The sequence below is a fragment of the Nannospalax galili genome, unplaced genomic scaffold, assembly GCF_000622305.1.
Source record: "Nannospalax galili isolate Female #2095 unplaced genomic scaffold, S.galili_v1.0 scaffold2618, whole genome shotgun sequence".
NCBI lineage: Eukaryota > Metazoa > Chordata > Mammalia > Rodentia > Spalacidae > Nannospalax > Nannospalax galili.
Window position 1 is genome coordinate 368,977 of NW_008341419.1, and position 27,156 is coordinate 396,132.

The 27,156-nt window shown below is 42.4% G+C and overlaps 1 protein-coding gene across 1 annotated transcript in view; it reads left to right on the forward strand.

Annotated features, from left to right (window-relative positions):
* Positions 1-2,477: 2,477 nt before the first annotated feature.
* Positions 2,478-27,156, forward strand: part of LOC103737145 (ryanodine receptor 2) — a 216,733-nt gene continuing 192,054 nt past the window's right edge. The window contains exons 1-2 of the mRNA XM_008836859.1: positions 2,478-2,483; positions 2,597-2,716. Of these exons, the coding sequence (XP_008835081.1) occupies positions 2,478-2,483; positions 2,597-2,716 (126 nt within the window). The remainder of the gene's footprint in view (positions 2,484-2,596; positions 2,717-27,156) is intronic.

The following is a 27,156-nucleotide window of genomic DNA, read 5'->3' on the forward strand; positions in this document are numbered from 1 at the left end:
AATGTTCACTCAAAATTAACAGCATCTGGAGGGGAGTTGGGAGGCAGTTGCTAGCAACTGGCTTTCACTGAGTCGGTGCTGTCTACCCACTATCCAAGCTGCTGCTCCATAGGAAATAAAAGAAAACAGCAAACAGTGCAAAGGTCTTAATGTGACTAGAATTGCACCTTTTCAAATGAATACAGCATTTTCCTTGAGTTAACCAAAACAGCTTATTTTCCACTTTTTAAGACTTATCTCACCTAATCATCTTCACTCTGCAATTCTATCTTGTTAAAGGGCTTCTGGGATACATTGTGTTTCCTCTTTCCCTTTGAGTCTAATTGAAAAGGTTGATGACTATCTTATTTTTGTTATGTGTCCTTCTGTGACTTTGCAGTTGACATGTCAAAATACAAGCAGTGGACTGGGGAAGTTAGCCAGACAAGGGTGTGCCACTCAAGCTGTAGGACATGAATTTGAGTCCCTAGAAGCCATGTTAAAAAAAAAAACAAAAAACAAAAAAAAACAGACAAAAGCCCCAAACAATCAAAGCAAAGCAAAGCAAAGCAAACAAACAAACAAACCAAAGAGGCTTAGCAGTACATGCCTATAATCCCAGCCCAGCACTGGGGAGGAGAAAGGAGAAGATCCCTGGGCTCACTGTCCAGCAGCCTATCTAAACGAGTGAGCTAAGTTCAGCAAGACTTTGTCCGAAAAGATATGGTAGAAAGCTGGGCGTGTTGGTGCACCCTTTAGTCCTAGCACTAGAGAGAGAGAGAGAGGCAGATGGATCTCTGTGAGATCAAGGCCAGCCTGGTTTACATATTGATTTCCAGGGCTGCTAGGGCTACAGGGAGATCCTGTCTTAAAAAGCCCAAACCAAACCAAAACAATAACAGAAAGATATGTGGAGAGTGACTGAGGAAGATACCCTATTCAGACCACTGGGCTCCGCACACATGTACACACATGAACATGCACACACAAAATACAAATTCTTCTTAGGCTTCCTCTAATTGGTAATCAAACCTATTAAATGAGACCCATTGTTACCAAAAAACCTCGCTTCTCACTGTAACATCTATGTAGTGAGATTTATGTCTGTCACTGTGTAAGTACTTTCTCTTACGTCAGTCATTTTGTAAGTACTTTCTCTTACGTCATCACTTTAGAGATTGAATACTTTGCCTAAGATCACATGACCTAGTATGTGGCAGAACTGAAGTGGCAGATTTTACTCATTTCTTTTTGCAGGGGATGGGGCTGGCCCTGAGCTTGCTGTGTATCCCAGGCTAGCCTTGCTTAGGGTCCTGTTTAACCCTGAGTCCCTGCTTCTTTTATAACTGAGGATGACACTCTGTACCGAGTCATCCTGTTGATCAACTTTTCCTTGAATCCTGTTTCATTAATTGATTAGGATCTCAGGTTGCATTTCAGAGGACTGAACTTACAAATGGCCTCTCTATACCTATTAAAGCAGACCAAGATCATTTCAACTAGGATCAGATTGCTAACGTGTGTTGGGCTAGGATTATTTACAGTCAGTGTGAACCCAGAAGTTCAGTATTGGCTTGTTTGCATGTGTTAGTTTTGGAATGATGTATGTGCTGGCCTTTAGGATCTGCTCCATTCTTGAGGATTTTGATGTCCTCAGATTACAACAATGGTTTCTTGGCACTTTGGATGGTCAAAGCCATGTGTGAGGGTGGGAATAAGAGGATCCGTGTCACTTATCTTGCAGGCTGCCTCTGGTAAGCAGAAATGACAGTGAAAAGCTCCTGATTAATTTGAATGGCTTTAGCCCTGTCCTTCCTGCCCCTTGGAAATGAAAGTGCCTAAGAAATTGATACTGTAAAGCTGGGTGTGTATGTGTGTGCCTGCTTGCATGTGTGCGTGTGTGTGTGTGTGTGTGTGTGTAGGCAATATAGGGAAGACAGGGTTCATTTAACTTTTAATTCCACATTGCAGTCCATCGGTTGGGGGAAGTCAAGGCAGAAGCTCAAGCAGGTAGTCACATCACACCCCTAGTCAGGAGTGAAGAGGAAATGACCATGTCCTTGGGGCTGGAGAGATGGCTCAGCAGTTAAGAGCACTGACTGCTCTTGCAGAGGACCCAGGTTCAATTCCCAACACCCACATGGCAGCTGTGAACCATCTTTAACTCCAGCTCCAGGGGAATCCGAAGCCCTCTTTTGATCTCCACAGCACTGCACAACACGGGTGTACTCACATACAAGCAGGCAGTGTATCATATACATAATAATAATAAAATAATAAAATGAACTTATCCTTGTTTGCTCTCAGCCAGCTTCCTCCTTTCCTGCACTGTTCAGGACCCTACTGTGGAGGGAGTGGTACCCTCCCACATTGGGCTGGGTCTTCCCACATCAAGTAACCATCAAGACAGTCCCCCTTCAGACGTGCCCACAGGCCAACTTGGTCTAAATAATTCCAGATGAAGAGTCCCTTCCCAGAGGATTCTAGATTGTGTCACGATGACAGTAAAACTAACCTGCACAGCTTGGGTTTTAATAGGCACTAAAATCCGATTTCTCAATCTGACTCAGACCAGTCATGTGGCATCTCATCCTTCCTCCTCTTTCTCTCTCTGCAGGATGATGGAGTGGTTCTTCAGTGTACTGCGGTCGTCCACAAAGAGCAGCAGAAGCTGTGCCTGGCGGCAGAGGGGTTCGGCAACAGACTTTGTTTCTTGGAGTCTACTTCCAATTCCAAGGTGAGATGAAGCCTCTCAGTGCCTTTTGAATATTCAAGTTTCCCTCACAGCATTGAGTTGCTTATGAGTACTTTGTTAGTTTCTGTGACACGCATAATATGTAAGCTAAAAGGGTGAGGAAAAATGTTTTCACTCTTTAATATGGAAAACTTGGAGCCTCTGTCGGTTGCAGAGAACTGGGATGCAGCTGTTCACAGGTGTAGGCAAAGCCTTTGACCGTGATGGTTATATCATAGTGGAGACATAAACATATACATAAATGATGTAATTTCAGAACAGAAGAACGTGAGGAAGAAAAGGCAGAGTGATCAGACAGACAGAGCTAAGGGGAGTCTCACTTCTTTAGTGTTTCAGAAAGACTTCCTTGATATAGTGAAATCTGAACTGTATTACCTTCTTGAAACTTCCACAAACAAGAAGCAAGTCATACAAGGTCTCTGGGTAGGACTGCACAGGCAGAGTAGCACAGAGTGACTAGTGATAGATGACTAGTTGTGACTAGACCTTAGCTGTCCTAGAACCTTGGGCTGTTGGGGGTCAAGCTTTCTTTGTAGTGTGGAGGCAGGCTGTGGGGTCGGGCATTGGAGTAGGGCAGTGATTCTGTTTGGGTGAATGCTGCATAGATTGTGCTGGCTCCAACTTGGACTTGAGACTGTAGGGAGCAAGAATAGAGGGCAAGCAGGAGGATGAGGCTTGCCTGCTCTCTGTCTAATTGGCAGTCGAAGCTTCCTTTTACCAGGAGCAAGGGCTGTGGGAAACGTGGTTGGTTTGGGGCTCTGCTCCAAGAACACCCTGGTTCTGCTGATAGATCAGATTGTGTGGGGAAGAGAGGAAAAGGGTATCTCTGAGAGGAGGAAGTCTGTGGAGAGCAGGCCATTCAGTAATCTCTTGTGTAGTAGCCTTTGGTTTACAGAGCTCTTGGTGTGGGAAATCTTACTTAATTCTCACAATAAGAGAATGAGTGATTACTGTTATCTTGATCATTGTTCAGATGTCAAGTCTTACACTTGACGTACTTGAAATGACTTCCCCCACACAGCAATGGCTGTGCATACTTCTACCAGGTCTTTTGGCTCCAAATGATTTATTCTTTATGCCATGGAACCTCTGGTTATCATGTAAAAAAATCAGTTGTGCACACACATATGATTCGTTATGATACTTTATGTCAAGTTGACTTTGGACTCCTAATCCTTCTGCTTCCACTTTACCAATGATAGGATTTCAGGTCTATATGTTTTGGGGGGTTGAGCCCAGGGATTTATGGTTGTTAGGGTGCTGGGGAGGCAGAGGCAGGTGGATCTCTAGGCCTCCCTGGCCAGCCAGCCTACCCTACTTTGAAGAGCTGCACACAGTGAGAAGTACTGTCTCAAGCTAACAGCAAGGACATCACCTGAACAATGACACCAGAGATTTTCTTCTCTCTGCACGTGCAACACACACACACACACATATACACACACACACACACGTGCACACACACACATATACACACACAGTTCAAAAGTAGGTTTACCATGTGAAAGTCAAGCGTTCATATAGGACCAGGCATCTTTTTGGACTGTTTGGTTCCTAGCAGGAATACTTGATTCTGTATTTGCTATTGATGACCTTATGGACTGGATATAACTTCTTAAATTTTCACAATATCTTAGGTTTTCTCTGATTTATATGAAAACTTGCTTCAGGTTATTTATAGAGTTAAAGGTAAAATTATAGCACTGTGAGCTGTTTCTTAAGCTCTTACAGTGTAAGCCCCCTCCTTCCTTCCCATCTCTCAGATGGCTGGGTGATTCCACCCTGCTAGTCTGGCTCCTGCTCCCTGTGCCTTGCTTCATTCTCATATGTATGTGGCTCCAAGTCCTTTCTTTTTAAAAATATTTCATTTCTTATTTTTACTTTATGTGTATGAGTGTATTGCTTGCCTATATGTGCACCCATGTCATGCAGTGCCTGAAGAGGTCACAATAGGGCATTGGATCCCCTGGAACTGGAGTTATGGATGGTTGATAGATGTCCACGTGGGTGATGGGAATGGAACCTGGGTCCTCTGCAGGAGCAGCCAGTGCTCTTATCCACTGAGCCTCTCTCCACCTCTCTCCATGTTCTTCTTTGAGGCAGAAGTCAGGTGTTACTAAAATGGAGGAAACCCTGCTGTCTCTCCAAGCCTTCCTCCAGTGGTCTCCCCTTGAGTCACTTTTCCCACATTCTACAGTAGACGCCTCAGTGCTTGTTGAATGTTTTGCTTATATTTTTAGGATGTATCCATTTGTGCTTAGTCCTGACAGTCTCCACATGGCCTTCATTTCTTGAGTTCATACTGACATCCCCCCTTGCATCCATATGCCAAGTCCTGGTCCTTTGGGGACCAGATGGAACACCTTTATTTTCTTATCTTTTAGTGCTAAGCATTTGCCTTGTACTAGAAAAGTTTTAACAGATTATTAATTTTGAAATTCGTTTTAAGCTTATCATGTTTTTCTAAGATAGACTTTCCATTGTCTGTAACAACAAAGCGACAGAACTCCAGACATCAGTTCATGATCCTAATATGTGAACATAGGTTTGGATGTATTTCATACAGGTGTATCTGGATTTGACTTTCATTGGTAAAAAAAAATGGGATATCATTTCCCTCTCTCCTATGGGTGTCTCCTGCATTCGTCATAAGGAGCATAGAACGATTGTCAGCTGCAACTATCCAGACTCTATAAATTATATACCCATTCCTGGATGCCATCCCACAGGTATCTGAAGCTCCAGTGTTCTCATCAAAGGCAGGACTGCCTTCTCGAGAATATGTTGCATCATGTGCCTAAGGTGTTTATTCAGGCTTATCTTCTGCAAGAAAATGGTTCATAATTTCAATTCGGATTTTCCTGCAGAAAATATAAACATTTAATCATGACGACATATTCAGAGTAGTTATTCCTGATTTGACATGATGGGTATTTACTGTGCACCCCTTATTCAAACAACTTTACATTTTTGCCTCTAAAGAATTGGGAAGTTGGGTTTTGGATTTTTCAAACTAGCACCTTTGAGGCAGAAGTCCATCATTAAAAATTTAGGGAGCTAGGGACTGGAGAGATGGCTCAGTGGTTAAAAGCATCTGCTGCTCTTGAAGAGGATCCCAGTTTGATTCCCAGCACGTACACTGGGTGACTTACAATCACCTATAAATCAGCTCCAGGGGATCCAGTACTCTCTTCTGGTCTTCATGGCTTATCTTCACATATACAGACAGGTAAATAAAAATAGAATACATCTTTAAGAAGAAATTTACAGTGCTAGACTGGGGACATGGCTCATTTGGTAAAGCATGACGATCTCAGTTTGATTCTCTAGAACTCAAGGGACCTTCAGTTGAAACCACAGCACTGGGGAGATGGAGCCTGGCAGATCCCTGGGGTTCACTGCCAGCCAGCCTGGCAGTCTGTAAGTTCCAGTGAAAAGTGAGACACCCTGTTTTAAAAGCCACGAAGTAGATGGCGCCAAAGGAATGACATTTGAGATTGACCTCTGATCACTACACATATATGCACGTCTACCTGCACCTACATACCCACACACCCCAGCACATACACATACACATAACTGTACACACACACACACACACACACACACACACACACACTATTAGGGAACTATGATGAGCTATCAGGGTGACACAGTTTATTTTATTTTATTTTTTATTTTATTATTTTATTTTATTTGTGTCTCCTCATAACAACAAAGTTACAAAGATGCTAAAACACCAACTCCAAACCCCACATAATATAAAAAGCAAGCTAGTGGCCAGTGTTCCATGGTACCAGTGAATAGATAGGAGAAAGTGGAGGGAAGGAGTTGAGGTTTCCATTCTTCCCCAAGCCAGTGACAAGCATCCACCGCAAAGCATGATGGGTCACAGTAGGAACAGCAGCCATCTCTACCCCCCCCAATAAAAGACCATTTTACCTGAAATTAAGAAATCCACTATTAAATAAATATTTGGCTGAAGGAGAAACAAAATGAAAGGAATATGAAATTATGTTTCTTGAACACAATGATAAAGGAGCTTGTTATACACTATGTGGGATGTGGTTAAAAAGTTAGACTGAAAATTATGCATTAAACTCACATGTTATTAAAGGTGAAAATTTTAAGTAAATGTATTTAACAACTAGTTAGAAGGCCTAAGGGCGATAGCAAAATGGAATTATTAAGATAAATTGATGAGTTAATTTTAAGAGTAGTTTTTTGAGGGATAATCAGTAGAAAAACAATAATCAATCTAATCAAAAAGGAAGAAAGTACAAATATTCAAATATTGAGTTATCTGTGAGTTCAGGGGAGTTAATTACTCCAATAGGGGAAATTAAACCAGAAGGGATCATTTACCTACTTGTATGCAAATCAATGTTGACATCTTCATGAAATGAGTAAATTTCTGTGAAAATTAAAATTTCTATTGGAATGCCAAATGGACTTATAAAAACTCAATAATGATGCCCTGAAGGAATCCTCTATGACATCTGGGCCAGGGTTAGATTGCCTTGATTTACACGTGCTACTTAAATGACTTTGACGCACAGCAGAACAAATCCCTAATTTATTTTACCAAACATAGCATAGATTCCAAAATCTTTAAAAATATTTTCAGGGGCTGGAGACATGGCTCAGTGGTTAAGAGCACTGGCTGCTCTTGCAAAATACCCAGGTTCGATTCCCAGCACCCACATGGTGGATAACAACCATTTGTAACTCCAGTTCCAGAGGATCTGACATCCTCTTCTGACCTCTGTGGGCATTGCATGACACAGGTACACTTACACACATGCAGGGAGTACACTTATACACATAAAATAAAAATAAATAAAATATTAAAAATATTTTGAAAAGATAATTTGTATAAGTACTTCCTCTTTAGTACAGGAATCTGAGATAAAATAACTTTTTGAAAAATAAACCACTGTTACATTAAAATGTTTGTGGCAACCAAAGGACTTTACTAAAAATGCAAAAGTGGCCCAATACTACAAATTTGTTAATATAGTTCTTGATTGATTAGCAGGGAGGTAAGGTGAAAAAGCCTTTTAACTTTTCCAAAGAGGATAATGACACTGTGCAAAAATCAAATTTTATTTTGTTTCCATGTATCTTTAAGGCAGGGTCTCACTTTGTAGCCCAGGCTTACCTAGAACTCTCTAAGTAGTCCAGGCTGGCCTCAAACTCATTGTTGTCCAATTCCACCTTCCGAGTACTGGGATTTCTTATACAAACAACTTTGGTTGCTCATATTCTACTCACATTCTAAAGATAACAGAATAGGCTTTAAACCTGAAATCCCAGCAGCCAGAAGGAGAGGCTGAGTTGGGAAGGATCATGACTACAGAGACAGCCTGGGCTACCAAGTAAGACCATGTCTCCAAGACAGACAAACACACAAACCAACAAACAAAAAATAATTTTACAAGTTCAATTACAACCACACACATATATGAAAACACGCACATACATAAACAAACACATGAAAACCAAAATTTTTATTAAATAAGGAGGTCCATGGTCTTAGACCAATTATTTCCCAATATACAACCATCAAACATTAATAATATTCATATTTATTTGCTATTTTGTGTAGTAATTGTAATAAATTAAATTGTATGTGTGTGTTAGTCATTTAATTTCTGACATGTATATTGTATCAATAAATTTATGAGTCTTGACAGTTTAAAAGTGCTGTTTTGTTTTTCATCTGTGGGATATTTTAAAGCTCAGTTTGGCCAAAGGGTTATGTGAAGATTCTCCCTCATTATGGGAGGGAGTGTGTTGCGTCCTTAGTCCATGGACCTGAGGCCCTGGAATGAGAAACAGAACTTCACCTCACTTGTAGTATTTTAATGAATCCTCTTGAATTTGATTAAGTCTAGGAGAGAGTGGGAGAGATTAAAAACATGAATATTTCATTCTGAATGGTAAAGCTGAATATGTTTGCATTCCTAAGGGTCGGTGTTAAATTACATCAACCCAACTTTTCTGTTAGATACATCTTTGTGTGTGTGTAGTGTGTGTATGTGTGTGTGCACATGCACACATGTATATGTGTATGTGTCTATACAGGTGCATGTGTGTGTATATGTATGTGTCTGGACAGGTGCATGTGTGTGTTTTTTTTTTTTTGTGTGTGTGTAGGTATATGTGTGAGTGGGGAAATATGTGTGCATTCCTGTGCAGGTACATGCATGTATTATGTATACATGTGTGCAGATGCATGTGTGTGCATGTGTGTGTGTGCACATGTGAAGTCTGAGGGTGACATCAGGATGACTTCCTCAGTTGCTTGTCATCTTATTTTTAAAATTTTAATAAAACATATTTTGTGTATGTTTCTGTGTCTGCTTGTCTGTGTGTGGACCACAAGAATGTAGCACCTCACCTGCAGAAGTTAGAAGGGGAGGTGCTGTCCCCTGCAACTGGAGTTCCAGGGACTTGTGAGCCACCCAGTGTGGGTGCTGGGATCTAAACCCAGGTCCTCTGAATAAACACCAGCTCCGACCGCACAGCCATTTCTCCAGCCCTTCCATTTTATTTTCTGAGACACTGAGTGAGGTGCTCACCAATGTGGGATTTGGCCGGAGCAGCTGACCTGTATGTCAGGGATCTCCCCGCCTCTGTCCTCCCAGCACTGTGATGACCAGTGTGTGCCACTATGCCCAGCTTTTCATTGTGGATTTTAGGGACTGAGCTGAGGTCCTCTGTCAGTGAGGCAATCACTTTTCCTGCTGAGCCGTCTCCCCAGGCCGTGAGCACAGCTTTTATAAAGTACATGTCCACATCCTATGTAGCTCAGGCTCTGGTACAGTGTACTGTCATTACTGAGCATAGCCCGGGCTGGCTGGCTTTGCCATCATAAAGGGAACTTGCTTCTGAGTGGACTGGCTTGTAGATGGGCATGGACAAGAGCTGACAGAACTGACTTTACACCCTCCCTCTCACTTGTAATTGCTTTATGATCAGTAAAATAATTTGATTAAGTAAATGCAGTTCACCTAATGTTCCCTTAGCACTATTTGAATTGTTCCATAATGTTAACATGAATCACATCGATACAACCCAGGAGTGATGTTTAATAACTATAACCAGGCATACTAGGCCTATGAGAAAATTGAAAACCAATGTCTTTCGTGTTTTTTCATCGGTAGAGCAGAATCACTTTAACTGACTCAAATGGCCCTGTCCCCCCCTCCTCTGTGAAGGGTTTCTGTACTGTTTGGTTTTATGATCTCACTGGGGACTAATTTGTTTGGCTTTTAAGTTCAAGGCAGGGACCAGTTTACAGCAGTAAGCTACAGTTAATACTGACTCTATGTAAGATGCTGTATGCTGCTCTCTAACTTTATTCTGAGACTGAAAACACATGGCAGCAGACACTTTAAAATGATGAAATAGGATTGATGAGATGACTTGGCGGGTAAAGGTGCTTGCTGCCAAGACTGACAATCTGAGTTCAGTTCCCGGGACCCACGTGGAGGAAGGAGAGAACTGACATCCGAATATTGTCCTCTGACCTCCACTTAGGCACCAGGGCACATGCGTGTACACAGACATGTACACACACATTACAATAAATTTAATAACAAATTAAAAGTAATTCAATATCTAATTTTGTAGTACTGCAAATTCAAGTTCTAGATTATATGATAAAACAGTGATAACTTTTGAATAGCAGAGAATGATTAGTACAGAAATTTACTCAGTGAGAAATATTGTAAAACCAGGAAATAATTTAACTTCAGATACAACAAATCTGATGGGACCCCCGGGGTTTTACAGGAGCACAGTTTGGGAAACACTGTTTCATGCAAATGTGAGCATGTAGCAATGCCTCTAAAAGAAATTCATTTTAACATAGCACCACCCTCTTGTGATGAAGATAGCCCTCCGGTGACTGTCTTTATGGACAGATAATATGGGGGAGTCTCTTTTAGATTTGTTTAGCTTACGACATCGATGACTCTGTGTTTCTGAGACTGGTCCATATCCATAGCATGCAAAACATCACTGTTGATTTTTATCGGACTTTGAAGAGTTTTCACTGAACATCATACTACAATATAAAGGAGTCTTTCCATTTCTTTCCAGTTCTACAGCATTGCTTTAATTAAAAGCATTTCTTCCCATGTCAGGGCATGGAAGAGAGGCGTTTCGTCTTCACGACTTCTCATTTCAGGATGTTACTCAGCACCATCAATAATGCATCAGGGCACCAGTGCTGCAGGAGACCTGCACTGATTCAGATGAGAGCTTCTTCTTATTCAAGTGGGGAATTCTGAATAATAAAAATGTCAATAGAAGATGAATACTAGATGGCGTAAGAAAGATTGACTTTAAAAATAAAGTTTATGCAGTGCCTCAGACATTGGGGGCTTGTTTCTCAGGGTGTTTCTGCTAACGTTTAATTGAAATAGTAAAGCATAGTCATAGTTGAAGGAGAACCAACATGAGGATTATTGTCACTCTGTTTATTCATCCTTGGCTCTCAGAGACTTTTGTTTGTGCAGAAGGGACACAAAAAAAGACCGCAGTGTCTGGGAAGGAGGGTACATTTTAAATAGCCACTTTTGCTTACCAAAACGCAAGGGTTTTGTTATATATTTGCCAGTATTTTAAGAGGAAAACAAAGTAGGTGGTTTGAGTAGCAGAGAGAAAGAATCTCCTCCAGGGCAGAGGGGATGGCTCGCTCAGTAGAGTGCGTGGCCCGCGTGTATGAGAACCTGGGCTGGGTCCCCAGAACCCATGGGAAAAAAGCTGGGTGTGGCGGCACACACTTCAGCCCAGAGATGGGGAGGCATAGATCAGCAGGTCCCTGGAGCCTGCCGGCCAGCTAGCTCAACCCACTTGATGAACTGTAGGCCAGTGAGAGAGATCCCACTTTAAAAAGCGAGGTGGTTGGCTTCTGAGGATGACACGCTAAGGTTGTCCTCTAGGCACACACATGTGCATGTGCACACCCACAAGCATCTTAATGGCATATGGATATTTAATGTCTATAGAATAAGGGATTTTATATTTTATATTTATATTTAAGAACAGGAGGCTTTTAACACAATATCTGATTTGGAGAGCAGATTATTATGTCAGGCCAGAGTGGAGCTGTGTGTTATTCTAATTTTTAAATTACATGTGAATTATTCTCACTAGAATTTTAAACATCTATTGGTTCTGCTGGTCAGTTAGGAAAGAATAGATACAAAAAGGACATCATTGAAGAATAAGTTGGCCTAACTGAAATTCTCAAAGTAGGAATCATTTTATGGGATATTTAGATAACATGACACCAGTGTATTGCCTTGTAAGCCAAAGATTCATTCTGATGATCTTTTAAAGGCTTTAAAGATGCCTTGGGTTGGAGAGATGACTCAGCAGTAAGATCACTTGCTCTTACAGAGGACCTGAGTTCCCAGCACCCACACCAGGCAGCTCACAACCATCTGTAACTCTAGCTCCAGGGGACCAAGTGCCCCATTCTGGAACCTGCATTCACATGTACATTACCCCCCAACACACATAATTAAAAATTAAATAAATCTTTTTAAAAAGAATTCTTGTTTCCTTTTTCTTTTTCAAAAAAGAGCTCCAATTTCTCAGCATGTTTCTTGCAAGACACACAAAAAAGAAAATAAAAGAAACTTAAGAAAACATTGAAGACTTAGAAACATTTTAACCCATAACCTGGGAGAGATGTCCACTAAGTGGAGAGGAGATAAGACCAGTTGTAGGAAAGATTCCCCGGAACTTGCCTCTTGCAAATGAAATCCCTTCGGGCACTGGAAAGAGATTGGGTGGGTTAAAGCATCTGGTCTTTGCTGCAGACCCAGGGACTGTGCTGCCAGTGACGTGAGTGACCAGTGTCCTGTTTGCAGGCCCATCAACGAGCTCCTCCTCCACCTGCTGGTGTGGGCTTTGCACAGCAGGAAGGCAAGGATGGTGTGTTATGGACTGGAAGCTTTGCTTCTGTCTAATAGAGGTGTCTAACCTCTATCTATGTTAGAAACAGCCCTGCTGCAAGCCCAGGTGGGCTTTGGAATTGATCACAGTGTTTCTGTCCTAACACCAGAGTACAGAGAGACATAAAAAGAGAAACTGCCTCCCTGTCTATGTATCATGTGTGTGGTGAGCATGTGCATATGCGTGGTTTTGCACGTGTGTTGGTGTGTACACGTGTATGCATGTGGAAGCTGGATGTTGATGTAGGGAGGGAGTCATCCTCCATCACTCTTCTACCTTATTCATTGAGATAGGGTCTCCTAATCAAACCCAGAGCTCAGGGAGAAGGCTAGTCCCACTAAACAACTTGCTCTAGGGGCTCTGTGCCTCCACCCTCTGAGGCTGGAATTACAGGAGGGCTGCTATGCCCACCCAACATTTATGTGGGGCCTAGGGTTCTGAACTTGGGCCTTAAACTTTCATGGCAAGCTCTTAGCTGCCAAGCCACCTCCCTAGCCCCGAACTGCCATATTATGAGGCTGAGTTTCAAGAACGCTTGCAAACAGCTGACCATCATACTACGGGCTTACACAGCCCCACTCTAGATCTGAGAGTGTGGTGTAACTGCAGCAGACATGGTACAGCAAGTGAAGCTGGAACATAGGGCTTGGCAGCTTTTCCTGGAAAAAGCCAGATAGTAAATGTTTTAGATGCTTCAGGTCATGTTTTTCTACTCAGTTCTGACATTCAGCCTCAAAGCAGCCGTAGATGGTATGTAAACAGATAAGCTTGGCAGTGAGCCTAAACTTGTACAGATGGGCACCGAAATGTGAATCTGACAGTATTTTATGTATATATGTTTGTGTTTTTGTACACATGTGGGTGTCTGTGTGGGGGGTGTATGCATGTGTGTGTGCATGCACAAGGAGACCAGAAGTTGAGGTTGGGTGTCATCTTCTATCTTGGCGTTTTTAATTTAATTTAATTTTATTGGTCTTTTTTTGAGATAAGATCTCCCTGTAGTGGCCTGGAACTCACTATGTAGACCTCAGAGATACACCTGCCTCTGCCTCCTGAGTGCTGACATTAAAGATGTGTGACACCACACCCGGTGGTTCAATCTTAGTTTTTGATACAGGGTCTTTCACTGAACTGGAGCTCACTGATTGGCTAGGCTGCCTGTCTGGCATCTCCAAGTTCCAAGGATCTGCTTGTTTTCCCAGTGTTAAGGTTACAGGCACATGGCACTGCACCTGGTTTTTTAAACCTGGCTCTTGGGATCCAAATGCAGATCCTCATGCATGCATAGAAAGCACTGAGAAACTCCTCAGCCCCTTACATATTAAAAAAAAATATTGAGCTTTTGTACATTTCATACAACATTTGTTAATCAATTTAGACCCTCCCTCATCCACGCCCACACCCCTCACCAGACCTCATGTACTCTGCCATTCTTGTTAAGTCCTATCTAGCCAAGCATTTGTACCCAGATGTCCTTCGGTGCAAATTCATCCACTGGAGTCTAGTCAGCCCATCTAGAGATCATAAGATGTACTCTTCCTTACACACTTTTTATGTATCCTAAGATATTGCCTATATATGTACACATATGTACACATATATGTATATGTGTATGTATATTTTGCAAAAAATCGCAAGCATTCAAAGAAATTGTAGTTCATGAGCTGCACAGAAACAAGCAGTCAGTCTCATCTGGCCCAGGGCAGTGGTGGTCAAATAAATAGAAAATGTTGTATTCCTAAAGAAAAAGCTAGAATGAATGCTGTGAGAGGAACACTCACAAGTATGACAGAAGGAAAAGTTTGTGTCGCTTAAATATTCTCACCCCATGCTAAGGCTGAGGGAGAGAATGCTTGCAGTGAGAAATACTCGTTGAGTTTTATGAAGGTGGACACACAGGGTTTAATGGATTTCTTTGATGAATGATGGTTGTTTGTGTTTTTGATCAAATTTGCAAAGGATCAAATAGATAAAATCTGAACTGTATAGATCACAAAAAGAGTGTGTCGCTGTCACAGAAGGATGCATTCTTTGTGAATAGCAACTCCAAAGTGTTCTATTGAGAGGTAGATGGGCCTCAGGACTCCATGTCAACAACATGCTAGTTTGAAAGAGAGCTACAGACAGTTTTTGAACAGCGTGTTGCATTTTCCTGGGCTTCTGACTTGGACCTTGAGATACTCATCAACTTCCACAGTGGTATCAATGGTCCAGCCCAATTTTCCTGACAAAACTCCCAACTTTTAATATGCTCTGTTTTCTTTCTCCCTGGAAAAGCCTTGTACACACTTCTCCTGAAGGAACCCACTTCCAGCTGCCCCTCTGCCCACTTCCCTCTCCTAACCCTCTCCTATCCATTATCTCCTCTCCACCTACCTTCTTCTTATAGACTCGTTTGTTCAGGTTCTCTCTCTGTTCCCCCCACCTTCTCTGCCTGCCAAGCAAAGTGGATTCATTCCACTGTGTCCTCACTGCTGTATCATGTGACCCCTGGCCTCAGGCTTTCTCTATCTGGAAAAACCCTTGCAGAAATGACAGCCTCTCGTGTGTGTCAGAGCTCAGAAACCAACACACTTTTGATGGAAGACACTCAGTAAATGCATATCAGTTTTAACTGCCTTTCATGCTTTAGACCAATAACAATATCGATATATCTACTCTGGCAGTTTACCAGTTCATCTGGCTTTTAAAAATCTTCCTGTACTCCCCAAGAGTGCACAGAGATCGTCTTCCTGTGTTGCAGAATCAGTGTCTTCAAAGTCGCTTGAGTAAGTATTCACATTTATGATCATGATAATGCTCAATCTGGTGCAGATTGACAGTGGGCTTGGTGTAGTGCTCTTCCAACGATGTTTAATTTACTACTTCATATAAAGGATGAATCTTTGTTGTCATGCTTATACAAAATGTAAAGATTCAAAGGCATCACAGAAAAACCCTGAAAGTAAGTAATTACTGGCAGAGTTCATATAGATTAAAATGCTAAGGTTTTGCTTTTTTGTGCCTATACTGGCTAACCAACTGTTATCTATACTGCTAACATCTTTTTAAAAACATTTTATTTATTATTTTTATTTTATGTGTATGAGTGTATTGCCTGCATGTATGTGAGTGCACCTGTGTCATGCAATGCCCACAGAGGTCAGAGAGGGCGTAGGGTTCCCCTGGAACTGGAGTTACCCACGATTGTTAGCCGCCATGTGAGTGCTAAACCTGCAAGAGCATCCAGTGCTCTCAAATGCTGAGTCATCTCTCCAGTCCAACATCTTTTTTTTTTAAATATTATTTTTATTTTATGTGTATGAATCAATTGCTTACATGTAGGCTGGTGTACCATTGCCATGCAATGCCCAGGGATGTCAGAAGAGGGTGTTGGATTCCCCTGGAACTGGAGTTACAGATGGTTGTTAGCTGCCGAGTAGGTGCTGGGAGTTGAACCCAGGTCTTCTGCAAGAGCAGCCAGTGCTCTTAACCGCTGAGCCACCTTTCCAGCCCCCATCCCAGCTTTCTAACATCTTTGCATAAAAATATTTTAATTGCAAACATTGCTTCACAGTAATGAAACCATGAATTTATACTTCCATCCCAACTTTCTAACATCTTTGCATAAAAGAATTTTAATTGCAAACATTGCTTCACAGTAATGAAACCATGAATTTATACTTCAGTGCAAAATGGAGCAGTCATTTTGAACAATAGTTTGGTTGTTCCTGATAAAATTAAATTTGTGACACAGGCTAGCGGTCGACTACTTGCTTATCTATCCAAGAGCTATTTATCTGTTTCTACTCAATCTTCCACATATATATTCGGAATAGTTTTACTTCTAATAGACTTACATTAGAAGTGACCAAAACTACCATCAGCCAACAAAGGAATATTTGTTGTGAAAAAGAGCGAACTATTAATCTATGTCGTAGTTACTGGGGTGCTGTAACTCAGGGCCTCGAGTTTGCAAGGCATGGATTCTTAGCACTGAGCTATGTCCCTAATCCAAGAGCCATTAATTAGTGCAGTGCAAAAGCATTAAGTAGAAACACAGAAGGAACATGTATGAAATTGGAAAACAGAACAGCTCGGGTGATAAGGCAGATGGGTGGCAGTTGGGGGTTTACTGTGGCAGATGCTTTTATTCCATAAAATCGTTGGAGATGTTGCACTTGGTGATGGTGGTGGGAGTTAAATGGTGCCCGTTTTCCACTTTTGTCCTAAAACTCACCCAGTTGTGCGCTTTAAGTGGTAAATTTTAGTGCTTCTGCATCATAGACAAAATTGATTATTTAAAAGTCCCAAGAATCACAAACATCAAAGCCAAACAAAACTTTTATTTCACAAAACAAAAGACTTCTGGACCTCAAGAAACAGCATAATTCATAAAGCAAACAACAGCAGCAAAGCTCACGGTGAGGAAACAGGCTTTTAAACCACGCACATAAAACGAGTACGATTTTATTATGCAGAATATATAAAAATCTTCCACGAGTTTTCTTCCGTAAGAAAGAAAAGGCATCTAAGTAGAAAAAACACTCAACCTCATTTAAAGTGTTTCACAGAGGAGGAAACTCCTACTGCATCTAAATATTCTGAAAGGTGCTCACCAGTGTTGGGGATAACACCGTGAAAAGGAGAGTCACTTTGCGCTGACCATGTGTCACACTGGCAGAAGTTTGCAAAGTGTCAGTGTAACCTTGTGGCAAAGGTCTGGACCGGTGGGCTCCCTGTACGTTTCTTATAGTAGTGTAAATCCATGCAACCTCTTTGGAAAATATGGATTTACTCTATAAGAATTCCATACCTGTGTACAATGCATTCTGATGATACCCATCCTTCTACCCCTCCGCAGCTTCTCTAAACCTCCTCCACTGAGTCCCTCTCCCAACTTCATGTCCTTTTTTTCTTTTCAACCTACTGAGTCTGACTAATGCTGCCATATGCACATGGCTGTGGGACCATCCCATGGAACGTGATCTGTCCACCAGGGGTGGAACCTCGTGAGCCCTTCCCTCCTCCATGCTCGATGCCGACCGGCTTGATCTTGTGCAGATCTCACATGTGTGAGTGCAGTGGCCCTGCCTTGTCCAAAAGACTCTGCTTCACAGCGGTCTGCCCCAAGGTCTAGCTCCTGCAGTCTGCCCTGTATTCTCTTGTGCAACGTTCCCAGAGCCTTGTGGGGCGAGGATGTGATATAGATGTTGCATAGGACTGAATATTCCACATTCACTTACAAATGTTTATGTCTTAGACCCATCTTGTTTGCTTCAGGACACATATCTGTCCTGGACCAACTGTTAAATATGTGCTCGTGAGAACATGCACACACATAGTCAAATAAAATTTGCAATAGAAAAAAACAAAAGACTACTGCAGATCTATCAGAAGGACACAAGTCTGAGGACTGACATCAAATGTTGGAGAGGCCTTGGAGCAGTGAGAACTGTTGTTCATTACTGGGGAGGCAAGTAGGGGAGGTGTATTAGAGGACAGTGTGTCCTCTAATTTAATTTAATTACCACCCATTAAATCTACATTCACAGGCTGGAGAGATGGCTCAGCATTTAAGAGCACGGGTTGCTCCTCCAGAGGATCCAGGTTTCTTCTCAGCACTCACAGGGCAGCTCACAACCACCTGTAACTCCAGTTGCAAGGGATCTAAAGCTCTCCTGGTCTCTGTGGGCACTGCACTCAGAGTGTTGACTTACATATTCCGTGATGCAGTTACGTATGTGCAGATAAAACACTCAAGCATATAAAATGAGCAAAATGTAATGAAAATTAAATATACATTAACTTTATGATTTCCTTGGACAAATGAGTTGAAACTCATGGTCCTGCAGACACCTGCACGTGGATGTTTATAGCAGTTTTGTTCATATGCCCCAAACTTGGAAGAACGCAGCATAACTTTCAGCAAGAGAGCAGATAAATGTTGGTACATCCAGTTAGTGGGGTAGGATTTAGCACTAAAAAGAAATGAGCCATGAATCCCGGCAAAGGCATGGAGGGACCTCAGTGCACACCATGAGTGAAAGGGAGCAGTGCGAAAACGGCCACACTATGCCAACTATTCGATGTCTAGAAAAATAAAATTGTGAGACGATAGGAAGATATAAGGTTGCTGAGTGGCAGTAGAGTGGGAGAAGACCAGGAAGCTCACAGAAGACTTAGTCCATGGGGCTCTTCTGTTGATGCTGGTGTTGACAAAGATGCAGGTGGTAGGGCCAGAGAATACCCGGGGCTGCTCTCCGCCTCCTCCCGAGTTTTACTATGAATATAAAATTACTAGAGGAAGTCGATCCATTTGAAACACAAACCAAACAACCATTAAATATCTCTAAGTATTAATTAAATTACGTTATACTATAAACAGCTAAATGTAAGCACATGTCAATAATAAGCAACTCAAAAGTGAAAGCAAAATGTATATAGATGTGCCTCGTGGTACCGTTTATGTCATGTTAATATGTGCAAAATGACTCTGTAACACCATTAGAATATGTGCATAATAAAATCTGAATAAATGAACATAAATGGTGAACATTAACTACAGTATAAATTATTACCTTTCTGCAGGATAACAGAATGAAATCAAGGCTGGGCGCTTGCTTCAACTGTGTGCAAGGATTTATTTTATAGCTGGCTATTAGGACATAGCTGTTGATTACAGAATTAGTACACACACGCAAATGCAATTATTTTTATTTATGTGCGTGCATGCATGCGTGAAGTACCAACAGGGGCCAGAAGGTGGTGTCAGATTCCCTGGGACTTGAATTACAGGTGGTTGTGAGCTGCCCCACATAGGTGCTGGGAACTGAACTCAGGTCTCCCACAAGAGCAGCAAACTCTTAGCTGATGAGTCGTCTCTGTAGCTCCAGAATTTGCATATATTTTATTTCTGAAGTAGTCCATTTGCAAAAAACTATAGAAAACGCTGCTTGATTTGCAGCCAGAATATTTTTAGTGCACTAAACACTCAAATAATTAATCTAGGAGGCTCTGGTGCTATGAATATGTTTCTGTCTTATTAGATTTACATTTTCAAGGTTAGACCTTCAAAGCCTCTGAAAGATGTGGCTTCCCTGGAATTTCACTGTAATTCAGAGCTTAGTGTTAAAGAAACATGTTGAGGAAAAGAAGTAGACTGGGGAGAGCTAGAGTTTGGCAGTCGACTTGCACCGCAGCCTTGAGTCCTATCCGTTGCACTTTGAGCTCATGTCTTGCTTTGGCTACCAGGAACTGAAGTCTACTCCCAGGCTTGTAATTAAAAACCCCGATTTGCACAGAACCCGTGATCAGGATTCAGGGTTCAGAGGCAAAGAACAAAATAAACACTGTTTTCTCCTCACTCTCATACATGCTTTTTGATACCAGGTGGATGGAGGCTCGCCTTTCACGGCATTTCTCCCCTGACACTAATTCAGCATCCTGTGTTTTAACTGTTTCACTCTGTTCACCCGGGGATGGCTTCAGATCCCCCAGGTTGAGAGCTCAGTCTCACAGTGGGGGTGTAAGATGCCAGAGGCCAGCGGGTTATCACCTATCCATCCGACTCATGGGTTATAAACTGAGGTTTACCAGGGCTCTTTCTATAAACTAGCATGGTTCTCAGAAATCAAGTAGTCACTTTATTTATTTGAAAATTTTTTTGTTTTTATTCTTTGATAGTTCTAAGAATGTATACAGAGTGTTAGTCTGTCTTCTTCCAGTTCCCCATCTCACCCCCTCACCCTCCCTCTCCTGTTGAAACTATTATTGACCAGAGCATGAGGAACTTAACATTGGCTACACCATTGAAGAAAACGACACCCCTCCCCCAGCAACCAATGGTCTCTGGGGAGGGGCCTCATTAGCTCTCCCCCCATCCATGATGAAATGTTGATGGACCAAATCTTGCATGGGTCTTGTGCAGCTAGCTGCAGTGTGTTCATTAATGCAATGGCTATGTCAAGTCGAGAAGATGTCTTTTTCCGATATACCCCAATCCTCTGGCTCTTACATTCTTCTGTCTCTTCTCCCACAGGGCTCCCTGAGGCTTGGCGTCCTGGGAGTGTGTTGTTGTTCCATTTAGGGCTTCCCTGATATTTGCACCTTTATTAGGAAAGATACAACAGAGCACACAGATGAATACGGTGCAGGAAGCAGGGCCTGTGGGTGTAGTCTCCTTCAGGTACACCCTCTTCTGTTCTGTTCATTTTGATGGAGCCTCGATTATGTAGCCCTGACTGGTTATATCATCTTCCACTGATGATCAGTTCGACTTTCATCCCTTACCCCTTTAAAGAGGTGAGGGGGAAGGAATATGTCGAAATCTCTATCCCTTAGTCACATGGTTTGTTTCCATGGCAACCATAGAACCTACTAAGGCTCACCTTATTTGAGCAAAATGTGTTTCTTGTCTCCAAGAAATTCCAAGAGAGGTTAAGGGGCTCTGTGTCAGGAAGCAGCAATCAAAGATAGAGGTGCTGTCACCAAAGATTCCCTAGTCACCTATTTGCAAGAGCCTTAGGAATTCTGTCACAGGAAAAGGCCAGAGACCAAACACAGATTTCTTAGTATCACAGGATCACCAGTGTTGACTCAGTCTCCCATGTCAACAGTTCTTTCCAATTTTCCTAGACACGGCCCCTCTGTGTTTTTATAATACAGGTTTCCACCCCAATCGGTAGCAACCAAAATGCAGCGTTTGCCATCTTAGGTCAATCAGGACAGACTCTGATGCCTTCAGAAGATAAAAGCTAACTTCCAAATCTCAGTGGCTTCCCACATCAGGAAGGCTGACACTCTCTCTCTCTCTCTCTCTCTCTCTCTCTCTCTCTCTCTCTCACACACACACACACACATACACACACACACACACTGCGTGTCCGATGCCAGTCAGTCTCTGCTCCAGACAGCCACCCAGAAGGCCCAGGTGGCTGACACACCACATCTACGGGACTTCAGTGACTGCGGTGGAGGAGAAGGGAGCATAGGGAACTAGCTTTACTTCTGATACAGCTGTTTAAATTTAATGTTCTGCTGTGGCTACAAGGGACTTGGGGAATCAGGTGTCCCCAGTAAGAAGTCTGTTTCTGTCACTTGGACTGAAAATGTTGAACATGAACTGTGATTAAGAAAAGAGCTGAGTACCAGACTGCAGAGGTGGCTCAGTGGTTAGCAATGCCCTTGTAGAATTCAGTTCTCAGCACTGACATCTGGTGGCTCACAGCCACCTGTAACTCCAACTCCAGCAGATCCAACATCCTCTTCTGGCTTCCACAGCCATCTGCACACATGTGGACACATGTGGCACACACACACTCACTCACACACACACACACACACACACACACACACATATCACACACACTCATTTTAAAAACTCAAACTAGATAAAGGCAGTACAGCATACAATGTAGTGAACTATATGTGTAATAGTGTTTAGAGAATTTATAATTCAGACAAAGGCTTTGAAAGTCCATCTGGCCCCAATATAAATTTGATAAAGTATGAGGTGAATCCTAGTCACTTAACCAGTGTCATACATTTAGTAAGTAGAAATGTTGGGCCCAAATTTAAAAAAAATTAAGCCAAATTATAGTTATATCTAGATGATGCACAAATCCACAGTATGGTTGAAAGAGTCTGCAGGTGAGTTATTAGAACTAACGAGATCACTTAACAAAGTGTCTGGGCGTATTGGGTACCACTCCTATATTCCATGAAAAAGCAGTTAGAAAATATAATAGGGAGTCATTCACACCAACATCACAGTAGATGTCCAAATCTCAGTGTAATGAGGGGTTTGAAGTCTCTGGTGAAATATACGGGTATGAGAGAAGGCTGAATGCTAAAGAATGCAATTTTGGAGGAAACATACATGTAATAACAAGCTATGACAATAGTGCTTCTGCATAAGCTCACACAGACAGTGGAGAGATACAGAGAATGTCAGTGTCCACACTGGGTTGGTATGGTCACAGGCTAGCCATTTGCAGAGAGAAACATGTTGGGATGTCGGAACTGGAATGTGTTGGTTTGGAGCTGTGTGTCCTATAGATAGTATCTCTTAATAGATACTCAAGGGTAGTAAAAGCAAGAGGAAAAAATAAACCCCGGGAATGGATCCCGACAGCACAAAGCTCAGAGTTTTCCTTGGTTGGCAAAGAGCATTACTTTAATAGCATCCACAATACCAAGATGCTACTTACACCTCTATGGTACTTGTAAGGCATGTGGCCAAGGGCAACTGAGCCCAGTATGCCTGCTTCTTTTCCTCATGTGTTGATGTGTGGGAACAGCCTTATGTTATCAATACTAGGATTAGGTGAGGTTCAGAAATGTACTTAGTATTCTCTTTAAGCACCCAACGAATGGGAGCAGTCATTTTTTGCTATTCATTAATATTTATTTTATTAGTCATTTGAATACCATTCCATTTTTCATTATTATGGAAAATTAAATATCAACAGATTACTTTTCATTGTGTATATATATATATATATGATATGTGTGTACATGTGTGTTTATGTTCATGGGTATGAGTGCTTGTTCACATGTGTAAGTCCAGGCATGTGCATGCCATGACATGCATGTGGAAGTCAGAGGAAGCTTTGGATGCTGGTCCTCCCCTTCTATCTTGTTTGAGACAGCACCTCTTGTTGGCCACTGTGTGTACCAGGCTAGCTGGTCTTTAAGATTTAAAGGTGTTTCTGCCTCCCATCTCCCTGAAGGAATGCTCAGGTTACAGATGTGTCTTACTATGTCTGGGTTTACCTGGGCCCTTGGGATCCAACTTGAGGTCCTCACACTTGTGTGCAAGCACTTTTACCCACTGAGCCATCTCCCTAGCCCAAATAGATTCTTAAAAATAGTTCAGATAGCTTTATAGAAGAGCTTCTTTCTCTCAAAGAGCCAAAATAACCAGTAAGTGGTGTATATGGCATGGATGTTTTTTTTTTTTTTCTAGAGATAATAGATTTTGTCTTAGATACTTTGAAAATATACTGGTTTTAATTAGGAAAGACTTGTTGGGAATTTTACACTTATGTCTATCTTTAAATTTTAAGTATGTCCTGTGAATTTTGAATAACTTGTTTACTAATTCATGCAGTGCTCATTTATTGAGCGCTTGGTGAGGTTAGGGTTACGGATAACCTTCTGTTCATGAGCTTTGACACTGCTGAGGCCTGGCAGTGTGTTTACACATCTTCAGTGACATCTAAGGTCCAGAGGAAGAGGCTTATGGAACCTACAGTGGGTGGCCTTGTTTAGTCTTTGGCTTTTGTCCAGTGACACTTAAGTTAGGCCCTTGAGCATGCATGAGGTTGTGTGTGGTCAACATCTCTAATGATGAGACAGAAAACACATAAGCTATAATGCCACATAGAGGGCATGTCAGTCCTTCAAAAGGAAATGAGGTTTGCATGAGCTTGACATGGGGTGTAAGAAACAGAGCAGTGACAGCCTGTCTCCCAATAACCCCAGATCTTGCCTAGTATGTACATTAATCAATTCCCAAGGAGAAATCATACATATGATCAAGCATATGAGAAAGCATTTTTGGATGGAATAAAACTCTGAGTCTTGACTAAGAGTATCAATGCATTATATCCATTTAATAGATCATGTTTCTTTGGTTTTATTTTTTGGTGAGTGTGAGTGTGTGTGTGTGTGTGTGTGTGTGTGTGTGTATGCATGTAGAGGCCAGAGGACAACATCAGGTGTCATTCTTCAGGTGCTGTTCACCTTTTATTTTGAGACAGGGTCTCTCGCTGGCCTGGAGCTCTTAAATAGGCCAGGCCAGGCCAGCTGCCAGTGAGCCAGAGACACTGTTGCCTCCATCTCCTGAGCTTCTGAGGATCAAACTCAGGTTTCTTGTTCTTGAAAGGCAAGCGCTTTACCAACCCACCCATCTCCCCAGGCCACATTGCTTTGTTCTTTACTTAAGGAGTTGATTGCTTATATTGACTATCTCACATTTTTATCTGTGATGAATGAAACATGATTAGTAATAAATGAGTGAGCCATAAATTAAGAGCTCCATTAAATTAAATGTACTATCACTGTGATAGGAGCCCTGTGTTAGAGATACACATTCTAGGCAAGTGCTCTGCCCCTGAGGTACATGCCCAGTGGGTAGTTGAAGTCCCCTCACCGGAACAATAAGGACATGCCCAGGGTAATAAGAACTCTTAGCTCCACCAGGAGAATAAAGACAAAAGAAGCATCCGTAGCATTAAAAATGTAAGTTAAGGTGCACTCCAAGCTTGGACCCAAACCTGCATTGCTCTTGTGAAACGAAGACAGTCCAAGACTCACACTAAAGTTCATAACTTCAGCCTAGAAGAGTTCCACCAAGCACATCCGTGCATGAGTTGAACCCTTCAGCAGCAGTATGCCTGGGATACACAAGCAATGGGAAAATGAATCTGTAACAAATATTTTTTGTTTTATGCAGGAGAACTCAATCTGGTTCCATCCTCAGCTCTGGGAAGGTGGGGGACTCACTGAGCAGTGTACGTGTATGTCCCTGCAGTGACTTTCTACTAGGGAAGAACCAGAGCTGAAGATGGTCACCCCTTCTGAGCACAGAAGTATAGGGTTGAGTTCACGGTGAAGCGGGGGAATGCACAAACATGTGAATCGGAATCTGTTCTCAGAACTCTCCCGTAGAAGGCTCTTGGCGTGGCTGTGCCGGACTTTGGGGTCAGAAAGGTGTTCTGTGATACCTTCGCCTCTTTTCCCACCTGCATTAGTTCAAAGTCACAGGCTAGGAAGGGCTGGATCCAAGAGAAGTGTCACTGGGTGGTGAGTGCTAGAGTTGGCCGATGAAAAGTTCACTAGGTTCTTCTTAGCTTTTATTATGGGTGTCAAGTGCCTGCTGACCTCCTAGGGGCTTTTGGAGGGACATGTTTTCATAGTGTATGGTGCTACTGCACTGTAACCCAAACTAATGGCTTTTAATCATGCCAAAACTTTGGATCCCTGGAGGTGCTCACAAATTCAATTGCCATCATCATTATAAGATGGGGTGTACATGTCAAAGGCTCAACCTGCAACTGCACTTGAAAAACAGTTTCCTTGGCTAAGTTGTTACCTATCATTTCTCAAGTTGAAAAGTGGGGTCGATGGGACATTCCTGTCTGCACACTGTGGGAGACAAAATGCTGAACTTGACTTTCAGAAACCCAGATTCAAGGCCAAGATTTTCCCTCCTTGTTTGACTTACAGAAGCCTCTTGACAACACACTGGGAGGCTGAGGATCTTGGAGCAAAATTCAGGAGAACCTCCCTGTCAGGTGAAGTGAGTCTACGTAGCTGGCAGTCCTGTTAGACTCTGTCAAACTTCGGGGACATGGATCTGTGGGTAAAGTGTTTGCTGACCAAGCATGGTGTCTTGAGTTCACATCCACAGAACCTGTGTGGAACCAGGATATGGCAGTGCACACCTGTGACCCCAGGGCTTGGAGGCAGAGGCAGGAAGATCCCAAGGGGCCGCTGGCCAGGCATTCTAGGCAACTGGTGACTCCAGGTTCAGTGAGAGACCCTGTCTCAAAGAAAGTAAGTGGAGAGTGATGGAGGGAGACACCTCACCTTGACCTCTGGCCTCCACACATGCATGCATGGAAAAATGAACCTGCACACACATGTGCGCCTTCACATATGCAAATATGCACACATACACATACACATAAATACCAGGCCTCAAAATTCCACTTAAAAGGTTTTTTATTTTATTGAATCATAAGTTTATGTGCTGTCAAATGAATAAATACTGAATGAAAAGTTGGAGGTTTTACCACCAACTTAATAGCTGAATATTTAGTTATGATAAATGCATTGATTACTCTTACAGCTCTGTGATCACTCTGACCAAAACAACTTGCGGGAGGAAGGATTCATTTTGACTTGTGGTTTCGGAGCCATGATAGGGAAGGTATGGCAGAGCAGCTTAGTTCACAGAGGTGGGAGTGTGAAGCAGAGACTGCTCACATCACAGTGGACTAGGGAAGCAGAGAATGAGGCTGGAATCAGGGCCTGGGCTATCATAGTCAAGAGCCCAGTGGCCTGAGAGATAGCTGAGTGTGCGTATTGCTCTTGCAAAAGACCTGGGTTCTATTCCCAGCACCCACACTGGGCAGTTCAAAACTGCCTACAGCTCCAGCTCCTTGAGATCTGACACCCTCTTCTGGCCTCTACAGGCAACTGCACTCTCATGCACATACACCTACATAGACACATGCACGAATATACATTATTAAAAATAAAGATAAATCTAAAAGATTCAAAGCAGAAGCCCACTCATATGACCCACTTCTGCTAGGCAGTCCCCATCTCCTAAAGTTTCCATGGCCTTCCAGAATAGCACTACCAGCTAGGGATCAGGTATTCAAAACACGAGTCTGTGAGGGAGGCTTCGGGTTCAAACCATAGCTGTAGGAAACATGCTAACATGACTTAGTGTT